Genomic DNA, 23,266 nt, shown 5'->3' with positions numbered 1-23,266 from the left:
GATTTTGATTGTTTCTCAAGGTAGGCCTGTATCTGTATAACTACGAACTTCCCTTTTACAACTGTTTTTGCAGCATTCCAAAAATTTTGGAAGATCCTGTTTCCATTTTTATTTATCTCGAGGTATTTTTTTAATTTCTCTTTTGGATTTCTTCTTTGATCCATTGGTTGTTCAGTAGCATGTTTTTAAATCTTCACATATTTGTGAATTTTCCACTTTTCTTCTTGTAACTGATTTCTAGTTTCATATTTTTTTTGTCAGAAAAGATGCCTGATATAATTTCAATCTTCTCAAATTTATTAAGATTTGTTTTGTGACCTTGCATGTCATCTATTCTGGAGAATGTCCCATGTGCATTTAAAAAGAATGTGTACTGTGCTGTTTTAGGATGGAATATATATCTGTATATATCTATTAGGTCCATCTGATCTATTTAAGGCCAAGTTACCTTATTGATTTTCTATCTGGATGATTTATCCATTGATCTAAGCGAGGTATTAAAGTCCCCTACTATTATTATATTACTATTTCTCCCTTTACTACCGTTAATATTTGCTTTATATATTTAGGTGCTACTATGATGGGTTTACAATGCTGTTTTTGTTGATCCCATTACCATTATGTAATGCCCTTTTTTGTCTTTTGTTACTGTCTTTGTTTTAAAGTCTATTTTGTCTGAGGTAAGTATTACTATTCCAGCTTTCTTTTCATTTTCATTCTCATGGAATGTCTTTTTCTATCTCTTCACTTTTAGCCTGTGAGCATCTTTAGATTTTAAGTGAGTCTCTTATAGGTAACATATACAAGGGTCTTGTTTTTTTATCCAGCCACTCTATGTCTTTTGATTATAGAATTTAATTCACTTACATTTAAAGGAATTATTGATAAGTATGTACTTATTGCCATTTTGTTAACTGTTTTCTGGCTGTTTTTGTAGTTTCTCTCTGATCCTTTTTTATTCTCTTTCCCTCTTCCCCTGTGGTTTATTTTCTTTAGTGTTATGTATAGATTCCTTTTTCTTTTCCTTTCTGTATTTACCATAATTTTTTTATGTGTGTGATTACCATGAAGTTCACATATAACATATATATAACAGTCTCTTTTAAGTTGATGGTAACTTAATTTTGAACGTATTTCAAATCTTGATACTTTTACTCACACCCTCCATGTTTTAGATGTTTGATGACACATATCTTTTTATTTTATGTTCCCTTAACTAATTATTGTATTTTAAATTAACTTTACTAATTTTATCTTTCACCCTTAACACTTCCATTATAAGAGGCTTATCTACTACCTCTATTATTTATTTACCTTTACTTCTGAGATTTTTATTTTCATGTTTTATTAATTAATGCCTTTCCTTTTTAGCTTTGAAAAGTCCCTTTAGCATTTCTTGTAAGGCCAGTTTAGTGGTAATGAACTTCCTTAGCTTTTGCTTACTTGGAAAACTCTTCATCTCTCCTTCAATTCTGTTGGGGAGAGTATTCTTGGTGGCAGTTTTTTTCCTTTCAGTGTTTTGAATGTTATTCCACTTCTTTCTGCCCTTTGCAATTTCTGCTGAAAAATCTGCTGATAGCCTTATTGGGTTTCCCTTATATGTAACTTTTTTTCTCTTGAGGCTTTTAAGATTCTCTATCTTTACCTTTATCATATTTTAATTATAATTGTTCTTGGTGTATTTACCTTTGGGTTCATCTTATTTGGAACTCTGGACCTGCATGTCTGCTTCCTTCTCTAGATTAGGGAAGTTTTCAGCCATTATTTCTTCAACTAATTTTTCTAGCCCTTTTCTTCCTCTTCTCCTTCTGAGGCCCCTAGAATGGAAATGTTATTCCACTTGATGCTGTCCCAGAGGTCCCTCAAGGTATCTCGTCTTTTAATTCTATTTTCATTTTGCTGCTCTGAGTGTTTTCCATTGCTGTCTTACAGCTCACTGATTCATGCCTCTAATTCATCCATTCTGCTACTGAAACCCCTAGAGTATCTTTTAGTTCAGTTATAACTTACGTTTGGTACTTTGTTATATTTTCTACCTCTTTGTTAAAGTTCTCGCTGTGTTCATCCATTCTTTTCTCAAAATTGGTGAGCATCTTTATGGCCATTGCCTTGAACTCTTTATCAGGTAGACTGCTTATCTCCACTTCCTTAAGGTCTTTTTTCCTGGGATTTGCTTTGTTCTTTGGTTTGGAATCTGTCTTCTCATTTTGCCTGTCTCTCTGTGTTTATCTATATGCATTAGGTACAATAGCTACTTCTTTCAGTCTTGAGGTAGTGGGCTTGTATAAGAGCTGCTTCATGTGGCCCAAAAACACAGTCTTCCTTGGTTACAGACCCAGGCCCTCTATGGACATCCCTCATGTGGGCTGCATGTCCTAGCTGTCTATAATAGGGATGCACCTGCTGTATGGGATAGGTGAGACTCAGGGTACTCACCCAGCCCAGTTTTGGCTTGGTAGCTGTGTAAATAGGGCAGGGTTGGAATGTTTACCTGATCCAGCTGCAGCTTGTCTGCTACATTAGGGGGGTGGAGCTCAGGGAACCTGACCACATGTTTACATCTTGGCTGCTAAATGGGAAGGATAGAGCTCAGGAAGCTTGCCCATCCTAACTGTGGCTAGATCTCTGCACAGGGTGGGTGGGGTGCAGAGTATGTGTCCAGTCTGGTTACAGGGCAGGATGGACAGAGTATGCCCTCTGGTGCTAGTAGGCTGGAGGAAGGGCATGGAAAATGGCACACCCTGATTCTGTCACCAGCAAGTTAGGATAAGACTACAAAAATGGTGCCCGCCAGGGCTTTTGTCCCGGGATAAAACCCCTGCAGGCTCCTGCCTCTCTAGCAGCCACTTTAAAATTACTAAGTGGGTCTTCTGTGCTTATGGTCTGGGTGTCTTTCATTCTGTTGCTTTTGTGCTGGATCTCAGGATGAGTGGGTTTGCACATGAACCCTTTAAGAGTGGAATCTCTGTTCCCTATAGTTCTGTGTTTCTCTTGGTCTTAATCTCTATCGATTTTCAAAACCAGATGTTTGGAGATCTTGTCTTTCCAGTGCCAGTCCTCTGAGTCAGAATGCCTGTTGTGGGACTCAACCCCTTCGCTCGTTGAAGAAACACTCTTTGTTTTTGGGATCCCTCCCAATTGTGGAGTTATCATGTCTGGGGTAAGATCATGGGCAAGGCCATGTCTCTGCCTTTTCTACCCTACTCCATGCATCTCTTTTGTCCCTTGTTATGGGGTGCTGTGTTCAGTGCTAAGATCCTTTTCTTCAGAAATTATTCTACATGTAGCTATAAATTTGTTGTGTTTATGGGAGGAGATGTGTTTAGGGTCCTCCTGTGCCACCATCTTGAAACCTCTACCTCTATTTTTAATTTAAATATATAATTTTAGGTTGTTTTTAAATTTTTAAATATTAACTCTTACAAAATAGATATATTGGTCTATTTCCTCAATCTTCATTGTTATTTATTGTTTAACCAAGACTATCTAAGACAGACTACCAAAAGCAAAAAGGGTTAAACATCATAGCTAACCTTTTAAACTATAAAAACATTTCTTACAACATGCTTTAGAGCCAAAGGATACTTCCTACCTCAGCTCTAAGTGCTTTCCAAAGCCCAGGTACCTAGATGACAATCATTCCAGAGTTTCTCAGAATTGTCTTTTAGCTTTTTGTTAGACATTCAAAAAAAATTTTGAGAGAAGTTGTTTAAAAAAAGTGTATGTGATTTTATGAAAGCTAAAATGTTATTCTCTTCTATTTTAGACTGAGCCTTACAACTCATTAAAGTCTTTCATAACTTGCTGTGATAAATGATCTCTGCTTCAGAACTACAGGAAAGCCCAAGAGCACAGACTGAACATTACAAAACTTAAGTAACAGCAAGATCTTTTTCTCTCGACATCATAAATTTAATCTAAAGTTATCAAGAAATCACCACTTACTTATGGCTACTAGCATATGGGCCATCTTGATGTTATTATAAATCCAGCAAGCTCCTTTAGCTCCACATTCATTAATATCCCACAGAATACATGTGCTGTCTATTGTGACACCAAATATAATTGGTCCAGGTATTGTGCCTAGAAGAATTATATGTGAAATACACAATCAGTAAAGATTACAGTCTATAGTTAACAGGTTTTTATATACATGTTTATAAATATATTTTATGTAAATAAGACTAGGAACTAATCTGTCCATACACAGATCAATCAGGTCATGTGCAAGTAAAAGTGCTAGAAAGAAATATAGATAAAACATTCTAAAATAATTAAATAATTACTATATATTTCTAATCAACTCAGAAAGTTATTTTAATAATAAATCTGGCATATATTGGGTTAACACTTAGCTAAGTAAATATTTTAATCCACTGCTTTTCTAATTTTTCTAATTTAATGACTATGCCTTTGAAATTAGCTGTTCTACTTTTTTTAAAGATTTATTTATTTGAGAGAGAGAGAGAGTGAACACAGGGAAGCAGAGAGGGAGAGAAAAACTTTAGCAGACTCCTCACTAAGCTCAGAGCCCGACACGGGGCTTGATCTCATGACTCTGAAATCATGACCTGAGCCAATATCAAGAATCAGATACTTAACCAACTGCACCACCCAGGGGCCCTAGCTATTCTACTTTTTAAAAATCGAAATTATTGATATGTGTTATGTGTATGTGCAAGTGCATGCATGAGAGTGCACATGTGTATGCACACACACAGGCACACACATTCATACCAACATGAATACTATCTCAAACATACCCCCTCCCTCGCATGAAGTCATGAGGTAATAAACTTTCACATATTTAAGGAGTTTCCAACTGTTACAAATCAAATACATTTCTTAGACAAAGATTTCAACTACATCCAGCCCGTTCTTTCATGACCTGCAGCATGATAAAGAGTCAAAGGAGCACTGGACTGAGAGTAAGGATATCATTTTCCTAGTTTCTTTTTCACCATGAATTGTTTAACTATGGGCAAATCCCTAAATCTCTCAGAGCCTTAATTTATTCATCTGAAAATTGGAAAGCTGGTCCAAGTGATCTCTAATGTCCCTGCTTCTGGTTTTTGTTTTCATAAATGATCTCAGTATTATCTGTATAATATTGTGGGTATAATCATATACACATATAATTATGTATATAATACAGTACTTCTGTCCTTCTACTTCTTTCTACATCTGGAATCTTATAAAAATTTCCATAAAGTCTTTCAACAATTCTCAACTAGCCACAATATCTATGCCAAAGTTTCATTTAAATACTTTAACTCATTATTTTTCATTTCTAATAAAATATAATTATGTCCCAAATGGAGATAAATGCTGGGAGAAAAGGAATTACCATAGCTATAAATAAGATTTCATCATAATTTATATTGGTAATGGGCTTTACATGAATAGAAAAAAATTTACGTATTTTACTATGCTCTATTTTTAAACGTGTGTTCATGATCTTATGTTGTACTTTAAATAAATATGATATACTCTTTAAAGTTATATTTGTAACAGAATTGGAAACAACAGTTAACCAATTAGGTAGGTGAAAAGTGAAGTCATTATTTTCTTATGTGATATATAAATAATACTATATCTTCAATATTAGAAAACAGCTTTCTTCAATGACAATTAGGCAGTTTTCCATGGTATTTAAATTAATTATTTTCTTGGCACATAATGTGAGTAAACCAATAACACTAACGAACAAAAATAACCAACAGTCACCAATGAATTAAGAAAAAGAGCATACCTAATAATCGAAGCAGCATAAACTGTATTCCCAATGCTAGGGACCGCTGCCTGTGATGAACACACCTGGAGATAACAAATACATATTAAACCAAAAGTGGTTGTATCGTATATTTGCTCTTTGAGCAAATTTATTTTTATACCAGCTTAGCATTTCTAGATTAAAATAAATGTTATGTGCATTAAATAAACTATTTGTAACAGCTTATATACAGTTCAACCTTTCTGTAATTATAAAAGAAGAAAAATGTGAACGAAAAACCCTACAAATGTAAGTAACACCAAAAAAGGTCAAATAAAGTTTAACAAATGTATTGAATATGTATGAACTGTAACAAATGTAAAAAAGAAAGGACATTTATTAATAAGACTTATTTTTAACTATCCCTTAAGTCACAAGCAAATAATTCCTACTCTAACTTACTAACTTTGAGATAGAAGTCACATCTATGGGATAAGGTACAAATCTGGGTCAATGTAAAATAGTTGCTGAGGCTCAATCTGATTTTAGGTAACGGTTATCAAAGATGAATAAAACATGACACTGGCACCCAAGAATTAGATAGGAGATAAAAGGGATCAACATGTAGTTGAAAGGTAATGCAGATAATTTTTCAAAAATGAAGTTTTAAAAAAGCATTTTCTTAATTCTCTAAACAACTCCAATGTCCACGTAGGATAATGTTAACAGACTATTTAGTATTTCTAGACAGAATCTCTAAAATTTCCAATTGACAAAAAAGTGTGTGAAAAGATAGTATCAGGGAACAAAAACTGAAGAGTAAAAAAGCTAGAATTTGTTAGGAAAGACATAGAAAGGCTGATGAACTTATGACAGCACAGACAGAAAATAGTTTTATCAAGTGATGTAGAAGGAGAAAGAGCAACTTGAAGCTCAAAACACTGTTAAGAGCCAGGTGACAGCTAGCTTCTCATCCAGCAGAGCACTGTTTACAGGAAAGCTGAATTATCACAGCACCTACTACATAAGGTAGAATTCTGTCATTCTGATTCTGACATATGTGGAATGCACCGCATTTCCATCATACTCAAACACAGTCCAACAGCTTCAACTGAAGGGTCATGAAAGAGGCAGAGAAACTAAAGTCAAGTATATTCCAGGTAGGCAACATCAAGACATTTTCACATACATAATCATATTTAAACCTCATTCATCTGGGGATCAATGAAATAGGTTTTCCACGCCACAGAACTAATGATCTTAAAAGAACCGAATTAGTATTGGAACTAGCGGTCAATAGAAACCCCAAATGAACCCTTGAGTCCATTTTCTTTTCACCCAACATGTCTTAGGGATGGCAAATTTCACAATATAATATATACCTTAGGATGGACACAGTTATAGGAGTACCAGCCATAAATGTAAAGATAATTGTAGCAAACAAAATGCCAAGAAAAACGGGTAACTTTGCACATCGATTTTCACATTTTCCAGCTTTAGCTTCAAAATCAAAATTTGCCAAAGTAGGTGTCATTTCTATATTCCTTTCAATACAGGAACAGTTGTAATATACCTAGAAATATTAGACAAGAAAATATTGAAAGCACTTATCTTGAAAATATATATTTAAAGATTATTTATTTATTTGAGAGAGAGCGAGCAAACGGGGGGAGGGACAGAAGGAGAGGGAGAAAGAGAATCCTCAAACAGACTCCCTGCTGAGCACAGAGCCCAACACAGGGCTCCATCCCAGAACCCTGGAATCATGACCTGGGCCGAAATCCAGAGTCAGCCACTTACCCGACTGGGCCACCCAGGTGCCCCTCTTGAAAACATATTTTATCATTTTAAGTTATGTGATCTCTAGACATGGCAAACATTTTACACAGTCTTAATCTATACACAACAAATAATGCTGAGAAAGAATAACTTTTAAGAAATTAAGTGAAAATAAGGGGCCATATTTATGGCCTGTATTTGAGTTTTGTGTTCATTGTTTCAAATTGTAACCTACTATTCACTCATGACTTATAATATAAATTGACAAGAATACAGCAATTACCAGATCTCACATTCTAGACTACTTTTAATGGATCATAACTTCAAATAGTTTTCCATTAAAGAAGGCAAAGAAGCATGTAGAGTGACAATCTCACTCTCCACATTAGTTTGAAAGGATGAACACTGTAATTTTAACAAGTGCCACAGTCAAATCAACTAATACATCACAAGTCTCTAGGAAAAAAAAATACTACTTTCAACTAAATTACTATAACTTTCTGAACTTTTTGTAATTGTTTTACTAAAAGCAAAAGCAAACTATATGCCTTCTAAGATGACATATTTATAACAATAAAAAATAGAAGTTATTACTTCATTATCCTGAAAGCTATTTTATATGTAAATATAAAATATTAACTATTTAATATATACATACATATAAATTAATAATATAAAGTGTTGGAAGGTAACACGTTAAAAGATCACAAGTATCACTTTTATAGGAAAAGAATTGAGAGTTTAGGAAGTTCGTAAGGCATAATTATTTTTTAAAGGTCTTTTACACCTCAATTCTATCCTTACTATAAATCTTTTTACAAGTTTAAGGTCTCAATAAAGTTAGAGTAAAGCCAAAGAAGTCAAAGGGAAATGGTCCTTTTATTATTCTGAAGGCCAGAAACCTTTTTTCAGTGCTAAAGCTAATCTAAGGCCACTGGTATTGATTCAGGACATCCAAATACGTGGATGACACTCCCACAATGGAATATTACATGCTCAGCAACGGGATATATCAAATAATGAAGAAATGTAGCCTTTTAAATTTTTAAAATAAAAGTATTTTCTATCTCGATGTAATTTTACACCTCTTACATAAAAACGTATACAATTTTGCTTGCACTATAACTATACCTAGCTGTCAGTCAATATCTGTTTTGTTGTTTGGGTCACTAGTGTGAAATATAAGACAAATATTTCTGTGAACAAATGTACATAAGTATTTACTATACTATTATCAATGCATTTTGCCTATTTGAAATATGTCATTAAGAAAAAAAAAAAATCCTGTGAAAAAATGAGTTGTTACATGGACTAAATGGACATGAAAAGGCCAGGACAAATAGAAAATATGAAGTCAAAATATTTGTTTTTCCTAAACAATCTCTAGAAGACAATTTGCTAGTTAAGATGGCAATTACAGTATTTGGAGAAAAATATAAATATCAAATTAATCATATCAAAATAACCAATACCATTTAAAATGTGCTCTGGCTATTAGATATTTTTTTTCTTTTTTGGGGAGGAGGTTTCCATATACAGGATAGTATTTGTCTCTAACGTTTTTAGTTATGTGAGTAAAACCCTACAAATATCTCCTTGTGATCTTTTTCTAAGTAGAGTCAGTCAGTAACAATTATTAATCATATTTTATACACAAGAAAATAATACCTACATACACCTGCCTCTCAAAGGAACAGTTAGCTACCTTACTGGTAGTTCTGATTCTATAATGTGCATCATGCTCATTTGTGGAATTCGATTCCTTGTAACTGACACAAACACCTAATTTTCTCAACCTGTTTTGAAACTAAAGCAATCCCAGATGTCTACTGGTTTGAAGGCATGATGAACTTCAGACTTGAGAGCTCAAAAATCTTCCTGATGTCTTTTATTTTTCATAGGCACCTAACAGTAATGATCTAATTAGTTTTATCCCAAGGATTAAAACTGCACATATGGCATCCAAGTCTATTAGGTCTACTATGATTCACCACAGACAATTTTTTTCTGTCATATTTTTTAGTGTTCTTAGATGATCATTTAAAAAAATCTATAACCTAGGTAATATGAAAAAATGTACATTGTTTCTCATATTCTCACACTTCTTGCAGGAAGATCAAATCCTAGTATGTTCAAACTTCTACTGTATTTATTGCACATAAAATTATTAAAGATATGCATATATACGTACATGCACATACATAGATTTATGTATGTATTTATGAACATACAAATGTATATAACCACACACACACAAACACATCCATGTTGGTTTTAGAAGAAATCTGAAGTAATTTTACGGATCGTTTCAATTATCTATTTCTACTTATTTACAAAGAAATCTTTTCTTGCAATCTTAAACTTCTCTTTATATGGGAAAATGAATGCCATTTCATTATTCTACATTTCAAATACTCAAGATTGTGCTGTTTTGTCATGTAATTCTTATATATCTTATTCATTGTGATCTCTTATATCATAGTATATATTTCCCTCAGGTCTTCTTAAAGTTATCACATTATCTATTAATGCATAACATATGTACTACAAATAATCTGAATGTTATTTTTTCCCCAAACTCTTAAATTTAGCCAAGATGAAATCCAACAAAATTCTATTGGATTCTCTTAAACCATTTAATTGTTAAAAAAATCATATATAGGTAAACTAATATGCATTCTAATCTAGAATTAAAAGTAAATTTGTATTTGAGAATTAATGATTTGGGTATTTTAAAATGAACCCATGGTGCATCATATCAAAGCAATAAATATTTATTGTGCTTCCATTATACACACAGTATTTAGTAAGAATAGAAGTTCTCGGACTTCTGGGGCATAAAGTATGGCTGAGAAAAAAATAAAAAATATAAAAATGTAAATAATATTTCACTACTATAACAGAAGTAATGTTACAAAGATGGATGTGAATAACTGCAAAATTGATTTTTCCACATTCAATGCATCTGAGATATAAAGGAAGAAGAGTCTTTTTCAGCTGGAGTGCTCAGGTGCTTAAAAAAAAATATATATATATATATATACACACATAATTAAAGTAAGAACGCTTTGCATGAGCTCTACCCTCCTAACAAATTTAAAGCTTACATTATTGTTGATAATAGTTACAATGCTGTACAGCAGATCTCTAGAGTTTATTCATCTAACTTGACTGAAACTTTACCTCTGGCTTCTGAATGGAGGAGGTAGGAGAGCAAGGGAAGAAGAAGCACTACATAATTCCACTGGAGGAATAAAGATGGCCATCCATACTTATACAAACACACTGCCTCATTAAAGTAAAGTAGAAGACACAAGTTACCTTTAGATGTCTTTTTGAAATATAATTTCTACAACCTGCAAAGCAGGGAGAAAAATACTGGATTCCATCTCCTCCACAGACAGGATAATAATATGATCGCAAGCAATTACAATTGGTATTACAAGGAGCGGTCAAGTTTCCCAGTTTTCCTGTCCTGTGAACAAGAAATGAAATAAGGGCAAATTATCTACGTTATAACTTTTAATGAACAGTTCAGTAGCATTGCTATATCTTGCCATTCAGTCAATTTACTCGCTCAACATGTATTTAATTACTGAAAGAATAAAACAAATAAAATGTCTGCCTTTTCACATAGAATTTAATTTCTTATGGGAGAGAGAGGTAGTATAAACAATACTTATATAATGTATGTCTGTGATAAGAAAAATAGGCAGAGTAAGCAAATAAAACAAGGTTTCTCATTTGGCACTAGATTATTCTTTCAAGGGGTGGCAGGGAGGGGCTTGATGATTTTGTGGATTGTAGGATGCTTAGCAGCATCCCTGGTCTCTACACACTAGATTTCTGTAGCAACCCTCAGTTATGACAACCAAAACGTCTGCAGACATCAAAAAATCTCCCTGGGGTGTGGGCAAAATTTTAAACCTAGAAGCATGAATAAAATAATGGTATTCAACATACTCATTTTATCAGTGGAAAAACTAGGGCCCAGATAGATTAAGTTACTTTTCTGTCTTTGCCAAATATTCCTGGTTCCCAGGCTCAGTTCTGTTCCATGCTGCTTCTTAATAGGATGCAATATCTTGGATAAAATAAAGGGTTACCTTAAGCAAAGACACTTCTCCAGTCCCTATTTATTCATTCATTCAACCAATAAACATTGAGCAAATGCTGGACCCTATGCTAGGTATCACGAATACCTGCCACAGGCTGCTGCTAGATTTCTTTATCAAGCACTGTTTTACTCACAAAAGAAAGCATTATGGTCTACTTACAACTAGCTTACAATATAAATAGAGAAGTACAGCGACTAGAAAAATACTACCCCTTCAATTCTAGAAACAACCTCTACACAAACATTTTTAAATTTAAATTTTCCAATGTATAATTCTCACGTTATGAATAAGTGACTACTGAGAACATGAAAATATAAGACACTATGATGCAAACTTCAGTAGAAACAGAGAAATATAGCATATATTCCTTATTTTCAAACCTATATAAGCCACTTAACCCTATATATTTTATAAGGATTTACTGCATGAGGTAAAGTGGAACCTGTTATTAGGAAAATAGCTAATGCTTGCAAAGTTTATTAAATGGTCTTAATATATACATAGTATTTTAAAAATATATAAAATATTTTAAATTTTAAAATTTTTGAATATTTAAAAAATATATACATGTGTATAAATGCACACTTTCATGTATGAGTAACACATTTATCACAAGTAGAATTTAAATGCTAATTTCTTATTTGAACCCAAACTATCCTCTAATTATTCTTCTACCATAAGCAAAGATTTCCCTAAACCTATTACAACATCCTAATAGGTATGTTTCTTTAAGGCGCTGTTTCAGATAAGCAAAGAAATTCTAGCTAGAGACCAGATAGAGAAAAAATACTGTGTGTACTTACTACAATATTTCATATTTTATGAAGTTCTAAGTATAAAGTAAAACATAAATCACCACCACCAACAGATTACCAAAACAGACCCAAACTGCCTAAAGATTGTCAAGGCAATAAAAGAACCATAGGAAGTTTTAATAACTAACAGATTCTAGAAATGACAGTCTCTTTTCAATTGCTGTGTCCATATTAAGCATTTAAGAATGAAACTATAGGGGCGCCTGGGTGGCTCAGTCATTAAGCGTCTGCCTTCGGCTCAGGTCATGATCCCAGGGTCCTGGGATTGAGCCCCGCATCGGGCTCCCTGCTCGGTCAGGAGCCTGCTTCTCCCTCTCCCACTCTGCCTGCTTGTGTTCCCTCTCTAGCTGTCTCTCTCTCTGTCAAATAAATAAAATAAAATCTTTAAAAAAAAAAAGAAAAGAATGAAATTATATAAAATACTATAAATACTAATAATATCCCCTGAAATAATCAGTATTGTTGATCTTAAGTTTTTTATATATACTGTTTAACAGGGTTTTAAATGAACTTATCAATAAGCCTAACTTATTAGTACATAGTCGAAAAAGCTGTTTTTAACCATGTGATTACATGGCAAGGGCAAAGACTCTTTGGATCACTCTACTAGAAACTACATTTCCATAACTTCTTTCTTCCACTAAGCTTCTTAGTCTAGTCTTCTTTCCATATACTACTTTTTCTTATACATGTGTTTCTTGGATGAGGCTACACTGACTAAGCTGCCCATGCTATGTACATTTTAATATGCAGCACGCAGAGCTAAAATTGAGAATTTGGAGCCACAGAGAAAAACAGAAAAAAACAATCTGACAATGTCTCACCTCCTTTGTGACATTAAACTCTATCTCTATTTATATCTAAACACTCACACCCCTCAAACTGGCACCTTCTCACTTGTCTTCCTTCCTGTCCATAGGCTAAAGAGAACTTATTTGGTAGTAACTCATGTTTAAGGTTAAAAAATAGCAAACAGATTCATATCTACATCATTCATTTTTCAAGGTGATTAACTAGTGTTAAACTATCCAGAACTTTCTGTTCTTCTAAAAGGAACATACAAAAAAACAAGTGGTTTCTCGGGATATGTTTGGGTAAAGTTTGTTGGTGTGCACCTCAGGTCTGCAGAGCTTACCTCCACCCACATTCAACATTTCCAGATACTTTTTTATTTACAGGCACATGACCTAAGTCCCATTCAAACTGGTTCCTGAAGACCTAGCCTTTATTTTCCAGCATTTATGGCTAACATATTCCCTTTGCCTTTCTCTCTACTCAAAGCTCTTTTTATCCTTAAAGGATATGCAAGCCCATACCCTTCCTGAATCTTATTAAAGGAAACTGAGAAGCTCTCCTTCTTTTGAATTTCATAGCCCTTTGTATGTCTCTCATTACCTAATGCATTGTTCATTTACCATTTTGTTTCCCAATCTCTCCTGCTGCATTGTAAACTCCTTTAGAGTAGAGATTTTGTCCTAAAGGTCAGCCAGAGGATGTGGTCAACAAATGTTGAATAAATGTAATGGAACTGAACTTAACATTGCTTCAGAATGCTCAGCGTCTCATTAATGTAACAGAATGACAGAAATGCATAGCACCTGCAAATCATAATTGTTACAGGCAAACTCATCCAAACAAAGTACATTCTATTTAGGTTCTCTGAATGCCATATTCTACAAAACTGTGGAGTCCTTGACCTGGATGGAGTACCAGCTCCCTCATCAGCCTCAAACACATGCAATGAAACATTAAAGCAACAATGCAGGCTATAAATGCACCACTGGGCAACGCCCTCCTGCCTGATCCCCTAACTCATGGTTTAGGATTTCAAAACCAAACAAACACGGCAAAGAAATAAAATGATCACATCACTTATAGGTTAAAAACATGTTTACTGGTCAGAACAAAAAGTCATTTATTTCTCTACAATAAACATGAACTCCTACAGTAGAAACAAAAATAAATAAATAAATAAATAAAGTAGAAACAATAATCATTAGTATAACCTAGGACTAGCTTCATTTTAATTTCTCTCCTAGACTATTTTCAACCCACCTAGTACATGAATTTCATCATAGGGAGTCACCTCCATTTTTAAAGACTTAAATCAATAGCAATATAAAATGTAAAATTCTCCCTAGGATGTGAATCCCTTCAGAGCAAAGACTCTGTTATATTCATCTCTGTATCCCTGAACGTAGTACCCAGGATAGAACAGGTGCTCCTTAATTGTTCTCCGAATAAATACCCAACATTTAATAAGATGTAAATTATTTAAGTGAAGAAATAAAACAAAACAAACGTACATATTTTTTAGAGGAAAAAGTCTTCCAATTGGGATGGGTTAGCTCGGTGATGGGTATTAAGGAGGGCACGTACTGCATGGAACACTGGGTGTTTTACGAAAACAATGAATCATGGAACACTACATCTAAAACGAATGATGTACTGTATGGTGACTAAGATAACAAAACAAAACAAAAAATAAAAAATAATAAAATAAAATATAGCCAGTCTTTCATTATTTGATTCAGGAAAGCATATACTTTGAAATATGCACATCATTTATAACCCTGATATTAATACCAAAAAGCACTGAAATATATTTACCCATTATACAATTCAGACACACCGGCAAATGGCTCATTTTCACAGTTGGCATAAACAAATACAAAACTCAGTGCAAACGCAACTAAAGATGTGAGCAAAGCAAACTTCATTGAGTTTTTACATGTCATTTTGAGTTTTGAAACAAGGACACCACCTAAAATCTGACCAAGAGCGGCTCCAGGAATTAAAACAGCCCCTGATGAGAAAGAAGACACAGAGTGAGAAAACATACAAGTGTACTCAGTTACTCATATGACAATTGGAAAACATCAAAAACAAGCACAGTATTGTTTTAACGAATACTATCATGCAATTTAGAAACCTATAAATAAAATAGTGGTTATGTCAAGAGATTAATAAAATTAATGTGTTGGATATTAAGATCAGCAAATATTCTCTTTAGTTACACAGCCTCTGTAATTCTCATTCATACAACAGACTAATGTCAGAAAATCAGAAACTTGTATGAAAATCAGTATAGTTTAAATTTTAAAAAGTGGGCTATCTAAAATGATACACTATTCTAATAAACATTTAATGTGGTAAAGTAAATTATTAGATTAAACTCAAACAAAAAGGAAAATGGTTTACCTGCAAGGGTGGCTGCAAAGCTGGAAGACAATCCAAATTGATTTTCTATAAATTTAGGTAAAAATGTAGCAAACCCAGTAGTAATTAAGGCTTCTGAAGCAGTTGAAAGAACTAAACACATAAAGACAGTATTCCGTATCAAATTCTAAGGAAAAAACATAGTTCATCAAATGAATAACTATGATTATACTGCAAGATATAGCATTAGAATAGCAGCATGATGAAATGACTAATTTTTAATAAATACAATATAATTATCTATAAAATTTAAGCATTTTCTCCAGTACAAAAGCATAACTATGGAAAATTAATAGCTTTATATATACTATGTTGAGAACATTCATATGTGCAACACCTAGAGAACTGACAGGTGATTCATCAGGAGGGTGATTGTGCCTTATCATATGCAGGGACTGGGTAAAGGATTTTAAAAGCCAGCTTGGAAAGATTCCCTTCCCCAGTCTACTATAAATCTCCATACATTAAATCTACCCCTTGTCTGATTTATTTTACTGTGTTTTGAATTTCCATGTCTAGTAAATGAAGAACTCAACTACAAGCACAGAGGAGAATGGTCTCTAAGTCATCAAATTTATATTGTTCCATAAGTAAAGGACTCAATAGTTAAGAACCTTAGGTAGTTATAATTTTAAATATGGATTGCTGGACTTCTCAGAATCTTTTTCATTTATCCGGGAGACTATAGAGATTAATAAATCCAATTTATCTAACCATAAAGTAAAACCAAATTATAGTTCTGGAATATTAAATGCAAAAAATTTCAATCAAACAAAATACACACATGTACACACCCACACACAGGAGTGATGAAGGGGCAAGATAGAGAGTTAGAAGTCAGATCCAGATGATCTAACATAAGAATAACAATAGCGACAAAAGGAGAAAAAGTACCTGAATGAAAACATTCACTATTTTTTAAAAATAATAATAGCAGAAAATATTTAAATCTTCATATTAAAAAAGATAATGGATTTCTGTCAAGGATTAATGAAAAAACACATACAGTGAGGTAAAACCTAACAAACTGCCTGAAATTAAAGATAAATGAAAAAAATGTATGAATTTGTAAATGGAGATAAAAAAGAATCACACTAACATGAAACTTCTCAACTACAACACATTTAAGTAGAAAAGAGCAATATAACACCCACAGACTTCTGGGACTAAAAGAATATGATCCGGAAGTGTCCATCTAGTCAAAATATCATTTAGTATTCAAGGATACTCAGATGGTATCCTGCCTGAGGAAAACTAGCAATAAAATACCGTACCCAGAGAGATCTGACTGAGAATTTAGACGTCGAAGCACGAAACCATAGGAATAAAAAAAGCAGCAGGGAGTAATAACCCTTGATGGCAATATACATAAGAATTTATAAAATAAATAAAATTTTTATGAAAGAAAACAGTAGTTGGAACAATCTCAGCAAAACACAAGAATTTGCCTGCATGGGAGAGAACAGAGAGTTGAAAGGTGGGATAAACGGAGTTAGAACATTTTAAGTTTTCATTTGAGGGGGAAAATAAAAATAATTGAAAAGTAAATAATTTCAAATCTTGAAAAGGTAAAATTATAAACTCCTGTATGTATAAAACTTTTATGATGCTAAATGGAAAGAACGTTTTTCTGAGGAGTACAACAGAACAGACCAGAACACTTGTTTCTTCAACCTCAAATTCAAACCAAGTAACCACTAACTGCCACTTCTTTCACAACGGAAAAATATTGGTTTGACATTCTCAAATATATATTTACAATTCAGTGATAACTGATCGATCCATTACATGAGGGAAATGGCAAGGAATAATGATTGGCTATAGCGCTAATGAGGAACCACTGAATAATGATATTTGATATCAATAAGTTAACTCATGTTCTTTTAACCGTTCTACCCTGGAATAGTTCTCATTTACTCAAAGCATAATAAAATTAAATCTGAAGTCATTTATTTATAAGAGCTGGAACTATAGTAAATAGGCAAACAAAAATGCATCATGAAAATATTTGTGTGAATATACGTATATATTTATTCATGTATATATGTAATATATACATATATCTACCTATCTATATGTGCAGGAGGGTGTGTGGGTGTGTGTGTGTACAGTGTTATTTTACCTTTAGAGCAGCTGGAAAATCTTTCAAACTTGTTCCAAAATTCTCCTCTGTGTGTTTTAAGGAACTATGCCTTTCCTGATGAGTCTGGCAAGTTCTTTCACTATGAATTTTTGCTGTACCTAAAAAAATAGTAAATGGACTTGCTCTATCACTTCATTCTTCATTTTTTTAAATGCTTACTTTTTAACTGACACACACTTCTACAAATATATAAATTCTGTAACGTAAGAAGCCAGTTCCTCTTTATCAACCAAATTGCACAAATTATCTATGTCTGTAATTTGTCTGTCCTGAGAGCTAGTATTATTCCTATTAGCTAAAGAACTTCCAATCAGTCTAGATATTAAAATGAGACAATTTTGTTCCAATGACATATTTATTCCCTTTATTTACAAATATCTCTTAAATTCTTTTCTTCCTTTAAAATGGATCGCTTTTTCATCCATCATCCATTATATATTAAATGAAGTATGTTTGAGGCTCTTTTCCTTTACATTCTTTTATTCTAACATGCTTTGCAAATGAAATATTTACCATGTATTACCATGACCCTTTGATTTTTAATAATGGCACTGTCAATAAATCTGAGAAAACAGTCAATATATGGAATTATAAGTTGGATGGCCCAGGGTAGAAAGAAATCAATGAGTCCACCTATTTCTACTCTGTCAACTTTTCTTCTGCCCATTCCGAAAAGTTAATCATCTATCCTGTTATACATAACAATAGGAACAGCTATTTAACTAATTTCTGCCTACAGAAAAATACTTCGACAGATAATGTATTTGAACCACATGGTTATATAGAAGCAAAATTTTACAGAGAAAGGAATGGATATTCTTTTCTCTTAATCTTTTCTTTTTTAGGCAAACTAATATTGAAATATGGTGAAAATGAGCACTGTGAATTGTGTAAGACTGTTGAATCACAGACCTGTATCTCTGAAACAAATAATACATTATATGTTTAAAAAAAAAAAAAAAAAGAAGCCTATGGCCCTAGCAGCCTGCTGGCAGTGCATCTCTTCTGCTCTCGGAAAAAAAAAAAAAAAAGAAGAAGATAGCAGGAAGGGAAGAATGAAGGGGGGGAAATCGGAGGGGGAGACGAACCATAAGAGACTATGGACTCTGAGAAACAAACTGAGGGTTCTAGAGGGGAGGGGGGTGGGGGGATGGGTTAGCCTGGTGATGGGTATTAAAGAGGGAACATACTGAATGGAGCACTGGGTGTTATACACAAACAATGAATCGTGGAACACTACATCAAAAACTAATGATGTAATGTATTGTGATTAACGTAACATAATAATAAAAAAAAAGAAAATGAGTATACTGCAGTATTACTTTGGTGACAATTGAAAAAAAAGTACTTGTACTCTCATCAACAAATAACATCAATGATTTAAGGCAGATTGATTGTTGGTTAGTGAGGAACTGATGCAAACTAATAGTTTGAAAGATCCTATATCTTGCATATACATAAAGCAAGATTCCAGATAACACATAACACACAGGAAACAAATTTATTATTAAGTGTGTGTGTATATATATATATATATATATATATATATATATAAACAAAATATTAACATGTTATATAATATTGTATAGTATATATAATATTAACATAATAATATATTAACATAGTTATTAATATATTAAGTTATTATAATATATTATTAAGTATATCTATAGTAAAAAAGTGAATATATACAGTTTTATTGCTTTTATTAATTGGAAATAAAGGAAAACCATGAGTATTAAGATAGCTACCCAAAATTTCCTAAAGACAAATATTCAAAAGTTTATATAGGAAGACAACTGAAATTCTATAAAACAATGAATTTTCTAGGGTTCTTAGAAATTATAAGCAACTCTTGGCCCAGAATTGGAATAAAACTCCCTGGTTTTGAAGAAAATATGCTTACCTGGTAAATGTTTTGGAAAGCATAAGAAAGGTATTATCAAAGACCAAGCAAAGAGCCAACACAGAAGAAATCCAATCCACCACGCCCCCAGCCATCGTGGATCATCTTCAGTGATAGCTATGCTATAGGACAGAAAAACAAAATGTAAAAGTCAACTCTACCTTGCTCACTAAAATGCAGTTATGATAAGTACAGACTTTGTAATTCAAGTGCATATATAGGGGAATAGTATTATAGTATCCAACATTTTAAGTTGAGTCATTGTGATGAATCAGATAACAGAGAGCAGGCATAAATGAGATCTATAAGAATAATGGTTTACAAAGTATTTCAACTGGCAACATGACAGAGAAGTGCAAAATATTTAATAGTAAATACAGGTATGCTGAATATCTGTAGGCATACATAGAATTTCTGAACATTGTTTACCTAACTTTGGCTAAGTTTTTCTTCTCTACTATACTGAGTATATCTTACAGCAAATCACTGATCGATGTTAAAAGCCCATACACTGTGCTTCGATTAAGGCATTCATTTAAATGTAAAATTCATTTATTTTATTTATTTACCTATTTATTGAGGTATAACTGACATACAATATTATATTAGTTTCAGGTATACAATATAATGATGCAATATTTCAATATATTACAAAATGATCACCACATTAAGTCTACTTAACATCTGTCACCATATAGTACAGAATTGTTTTTCTTGTTTTGAGAACTTATTAAGATTTACTCTCTTAGCAACTTTCAAATATGCAGTCCAATATTACCAACTATATTTGCCATGTTGTATATTATATCCCATGACTTAATTATTTTACAACAAGAACTTTGTACTCCTTTTACCCATTTCACCCATCCCCCACCTATGGTAACCACGAATTTGTTCTCCGTATCTATGAGCTTGTTTTTTTGTGTGTTTTTGTAGATTCTACATACACATGAAATCATATAGTATTTGTCTTTCTCTGTCTGGCTATAAGTTCTTCTTAAAGTAATTTAGTAACAGTACTTTATAATGATTCTCATAGTTTTATATCAATAGGTTTCTCCCCCAAACACACCATTCCTACAACTCATGTAATTCTCCACTGAATTTAAAAACCTTTCTTAAAAAGTCAGCTCTCTGCTTCAAGGACTTTCTCTGTACATTTTTTATATAGTCTCTAAAATATTAACCTGGGACTAACAGCTCAAAGAACAAATCACATATCTATAACCACATTTTCTTATTCATTACTCAGAGTCACACATAGGATTGTGCAGTTTTGATTCCTAGTGGTAAAATGAGAAAATATGGCCTCACCAAAGGTTACTAACTTCTCTATATTCAGGAAAAAGAGAAGGTAACTTAGTGGTTAAAAGGAGGATTTGGGGGCGCCTGGGTGGTTCAGTTGGTTAAGCGACTGCCTTCGGCTCAGGTCATGATCCTGGAGTCCCTGGATCGAGTCCCGCATCGGGCTCCCTGCTCGGCGGGGAGCCTGCTTCTCCCTCTGACCCTCCCCGCTCTCATGTGCTCTCTCTCTCTCATTCTCTCTGTCTCAAATAAATAAATAAAAATCTTAAAAAAAAAAAAAATAAAAAAAAAAAATAAAAGGAGGATTTGGGAGTCAAAAAGATCCCCTTGAATTCATGCCTTAGCCACTTACCAACCTCTGTGTATCAATTACCTAATAAGATTATTAAAAGGATTAAATTAAGTGGTATGTAAAATAAAGTAACACACAAAATCTATGATATATATAAAATAGTATGGGATAAATAAACATTACCTATTATTATCCTCTATGGCCACAGTTAAAACCACAGAACTGTGATTCCTTGACCATATCAGAACTACTACAGAACTTAGTCTGAGAATCATGGACTCTCAAGGCTTTTCAGGCTGTCTACATCCAGCTAAGTCTACTAAAAAAACAACCAATTTTGATTAAATTCTTCTTTCTGAACAATGCATGGGGTCCTAGATACGTATGTTGAAAAATTTCACAGGTGACTTTTAAGCATCCTTATTTATGAATAAATGCATTATACTAGGGGGTGGTATGGCATTAATTCATGAAGTAGTGCGGTTAAAACATTATAGAAAAATTGTGTGTATTCAGTTTTGTTTCAAATACTTTGAAAATGTTCTATGCTGTTAACATCGTTAAAATAAAATAAATTTAAATAAGAGAAAAATAGATATTGCCTTGCCTTTGTCCCAAATCCACATCAATGTACAAGGTTAGCAGCTGTCCTCCCAATACATAGCCAACAGCAGGGCCTAATATTGACATAGAATAGCCAATTCCTAGAAGAACAAAGACATTGAAAATGGTCAACTATACAACTTTGCTATGAATGTCTTACAGTAGTGAGGAAATATTTTACTGTAAAAATTTGAAATGATTAGAATTACAACAAAGTTATGCATTTTCAGTAAAAAAAATACAATTTGAATGGTGCCACTTGTTAATAAGTCAAGGAACTTAAAAATATTTTAAAAATAAATATAACTAGGGAGTAGGAGACCTGGATTTCCTCTCCTCTCAGGAATTCAGCTGGATAGGGATCAAACCATTCTGAACACCTACAAACTCAACAGGAGATCGAAGAAAAGAATAGCAACAACTCTGAACAGAAAAGCGACCACTTTCTGGAAGGTAGGATGTGCGGAGAAGTGAATCCGAGGCGATATTCGGGAGGATAGACGGCGGGGGAGGGGCCTCCGTCGGCCGCTTCTGGCAAGTGATAGAGCCGCGGAGCACAAAGTCGGAACTTTTAGAAGTCTGCTCCGCTGAGGGACGTCACTCTGGTGGTGAAGTGGGGGGTGGAACCCTCGCGGGACAGTGTGGTCCCAGGACCCTCGAGGTCACAGAAAGACCGGGGGTGCCTGAGTGCAGCAGAGCTCCCAGGTATCGGAGCAGGGAAGCTGGCTGCAGAGACGGAGCCCAGGCGCGGGCTCTCAGCTCGGGGTTGCTATAAACCTTGATCCGCGGCACAGTCGGGCCACTGTTCCTCCAGCAGGGACCCAACAAGCGGCAGATCCGGGGAGACTCCCCTTCTTCCCCCAGGAGGAGAGGTGCGGGAGCGCACCGCGGGGATCTGCTGGGTTTGGAGACTCCACCCGGGGTCGGGTGCCAGATAGAAAGGCGCGGTCACAGGCCGGGTGAGCACGGAGCGCGGCTGGAGACCGGGGAGAAGGGAGTGACTGACGGCTTTTCTCTGGGGGCGCACTGAGGAGCGGGACCCCGAGTTCTCGGCTCCTCCGGGGCGGAGACTGGGAGGCCGCCATTTTCACTCTCCGCCTCCAAAGCTGTACGGAAAGCTTGCAGGGAACAAAAGCTCCGGAGAGCAAACCCGAGCAGATTACTTAGCCCGGACGGGCAAGGGCGGGGCAATTTTGCCTCCGGCAAAGACATTTGGGAACCACGGCAACAGGCCCCTCCCCCAGAGGATCAGCGAGAACAGCCAGCCAAGACCAAGTTTACCGATCAGTGAGAACGGCAGAACTCCAGAGCTAGGGGAATACTGCACATAGAATTCATGGCTTTTTTACCATGATTCTTTAGTCTTTCAAAGT

The 23,266-nt window shown here is 34.3% G+C and overlaps 1 protein-coding gene across 1 annotated transcript in view; it reads right to left on the bottom strand.

The window, feature by feature from the left end:
- SLCO4C1 (solute carrier organic anion transporter family member 4C1) overlaps nt 1-23,266 on the bottom strand; it is a 70,466-nt gene that overhangs the window by 4,683 nt on the left and 42,517 nt on the right. Inside the window, exons 4-12 of the mRNA XM_078067002.1 lie at nt 21,898-21,994; nt 19,694-19,815; nt 17,767-17,885; nt 15,627-15,771; nt 15,036-15,231; nt 10,814-10,967; nt 7,096-7,286; nt 5,753-5,817; nt 3,946-4,083 (exon numbers count right to left, since the gene is read on the bottom strand). Of these exons, the coding sequence (XP_077923128.1) occupies nt 3,946-4,083; nt 5,753-5,817; nt 7,096-7,286; nt 10,814-10,967; nt 15,036-15,231; nt 15,627-15,771; nt 17,767-17,885; nt 19,694-19,815; nt 21,898-21,994 (1,227 nt within the window). The remainder of the gene's footprint in view (nt 1-3,945; nt 4,084-5,752; nt 5,818-7,095; nt 7,287-10,813; nt 10,968-15,035; nt 15,232-15,626; nt 15,772-17,766; nt 17,886-19,693; nt 19,816-21,897; nt 21,995-23,266) is intronic.

This window comes from Halichoerus grypus, chromosome 2, assembly GCF_964656455.1.
Source record: "Halichoerus grypus chromosome 2, mHalGry1.hap1.1, whole genome shotgun sequence".
Classification (NCBI taxonomy): domain Eukaryota; kingdom Metazoa; phylum Chordata; class Mammalia; order Carnivora; family Phocidae; genus Halichoerus; species Halichoerus grypus.
This window is presented reverse-complemented; position numbering and strand designations above follow the sequence as displayed.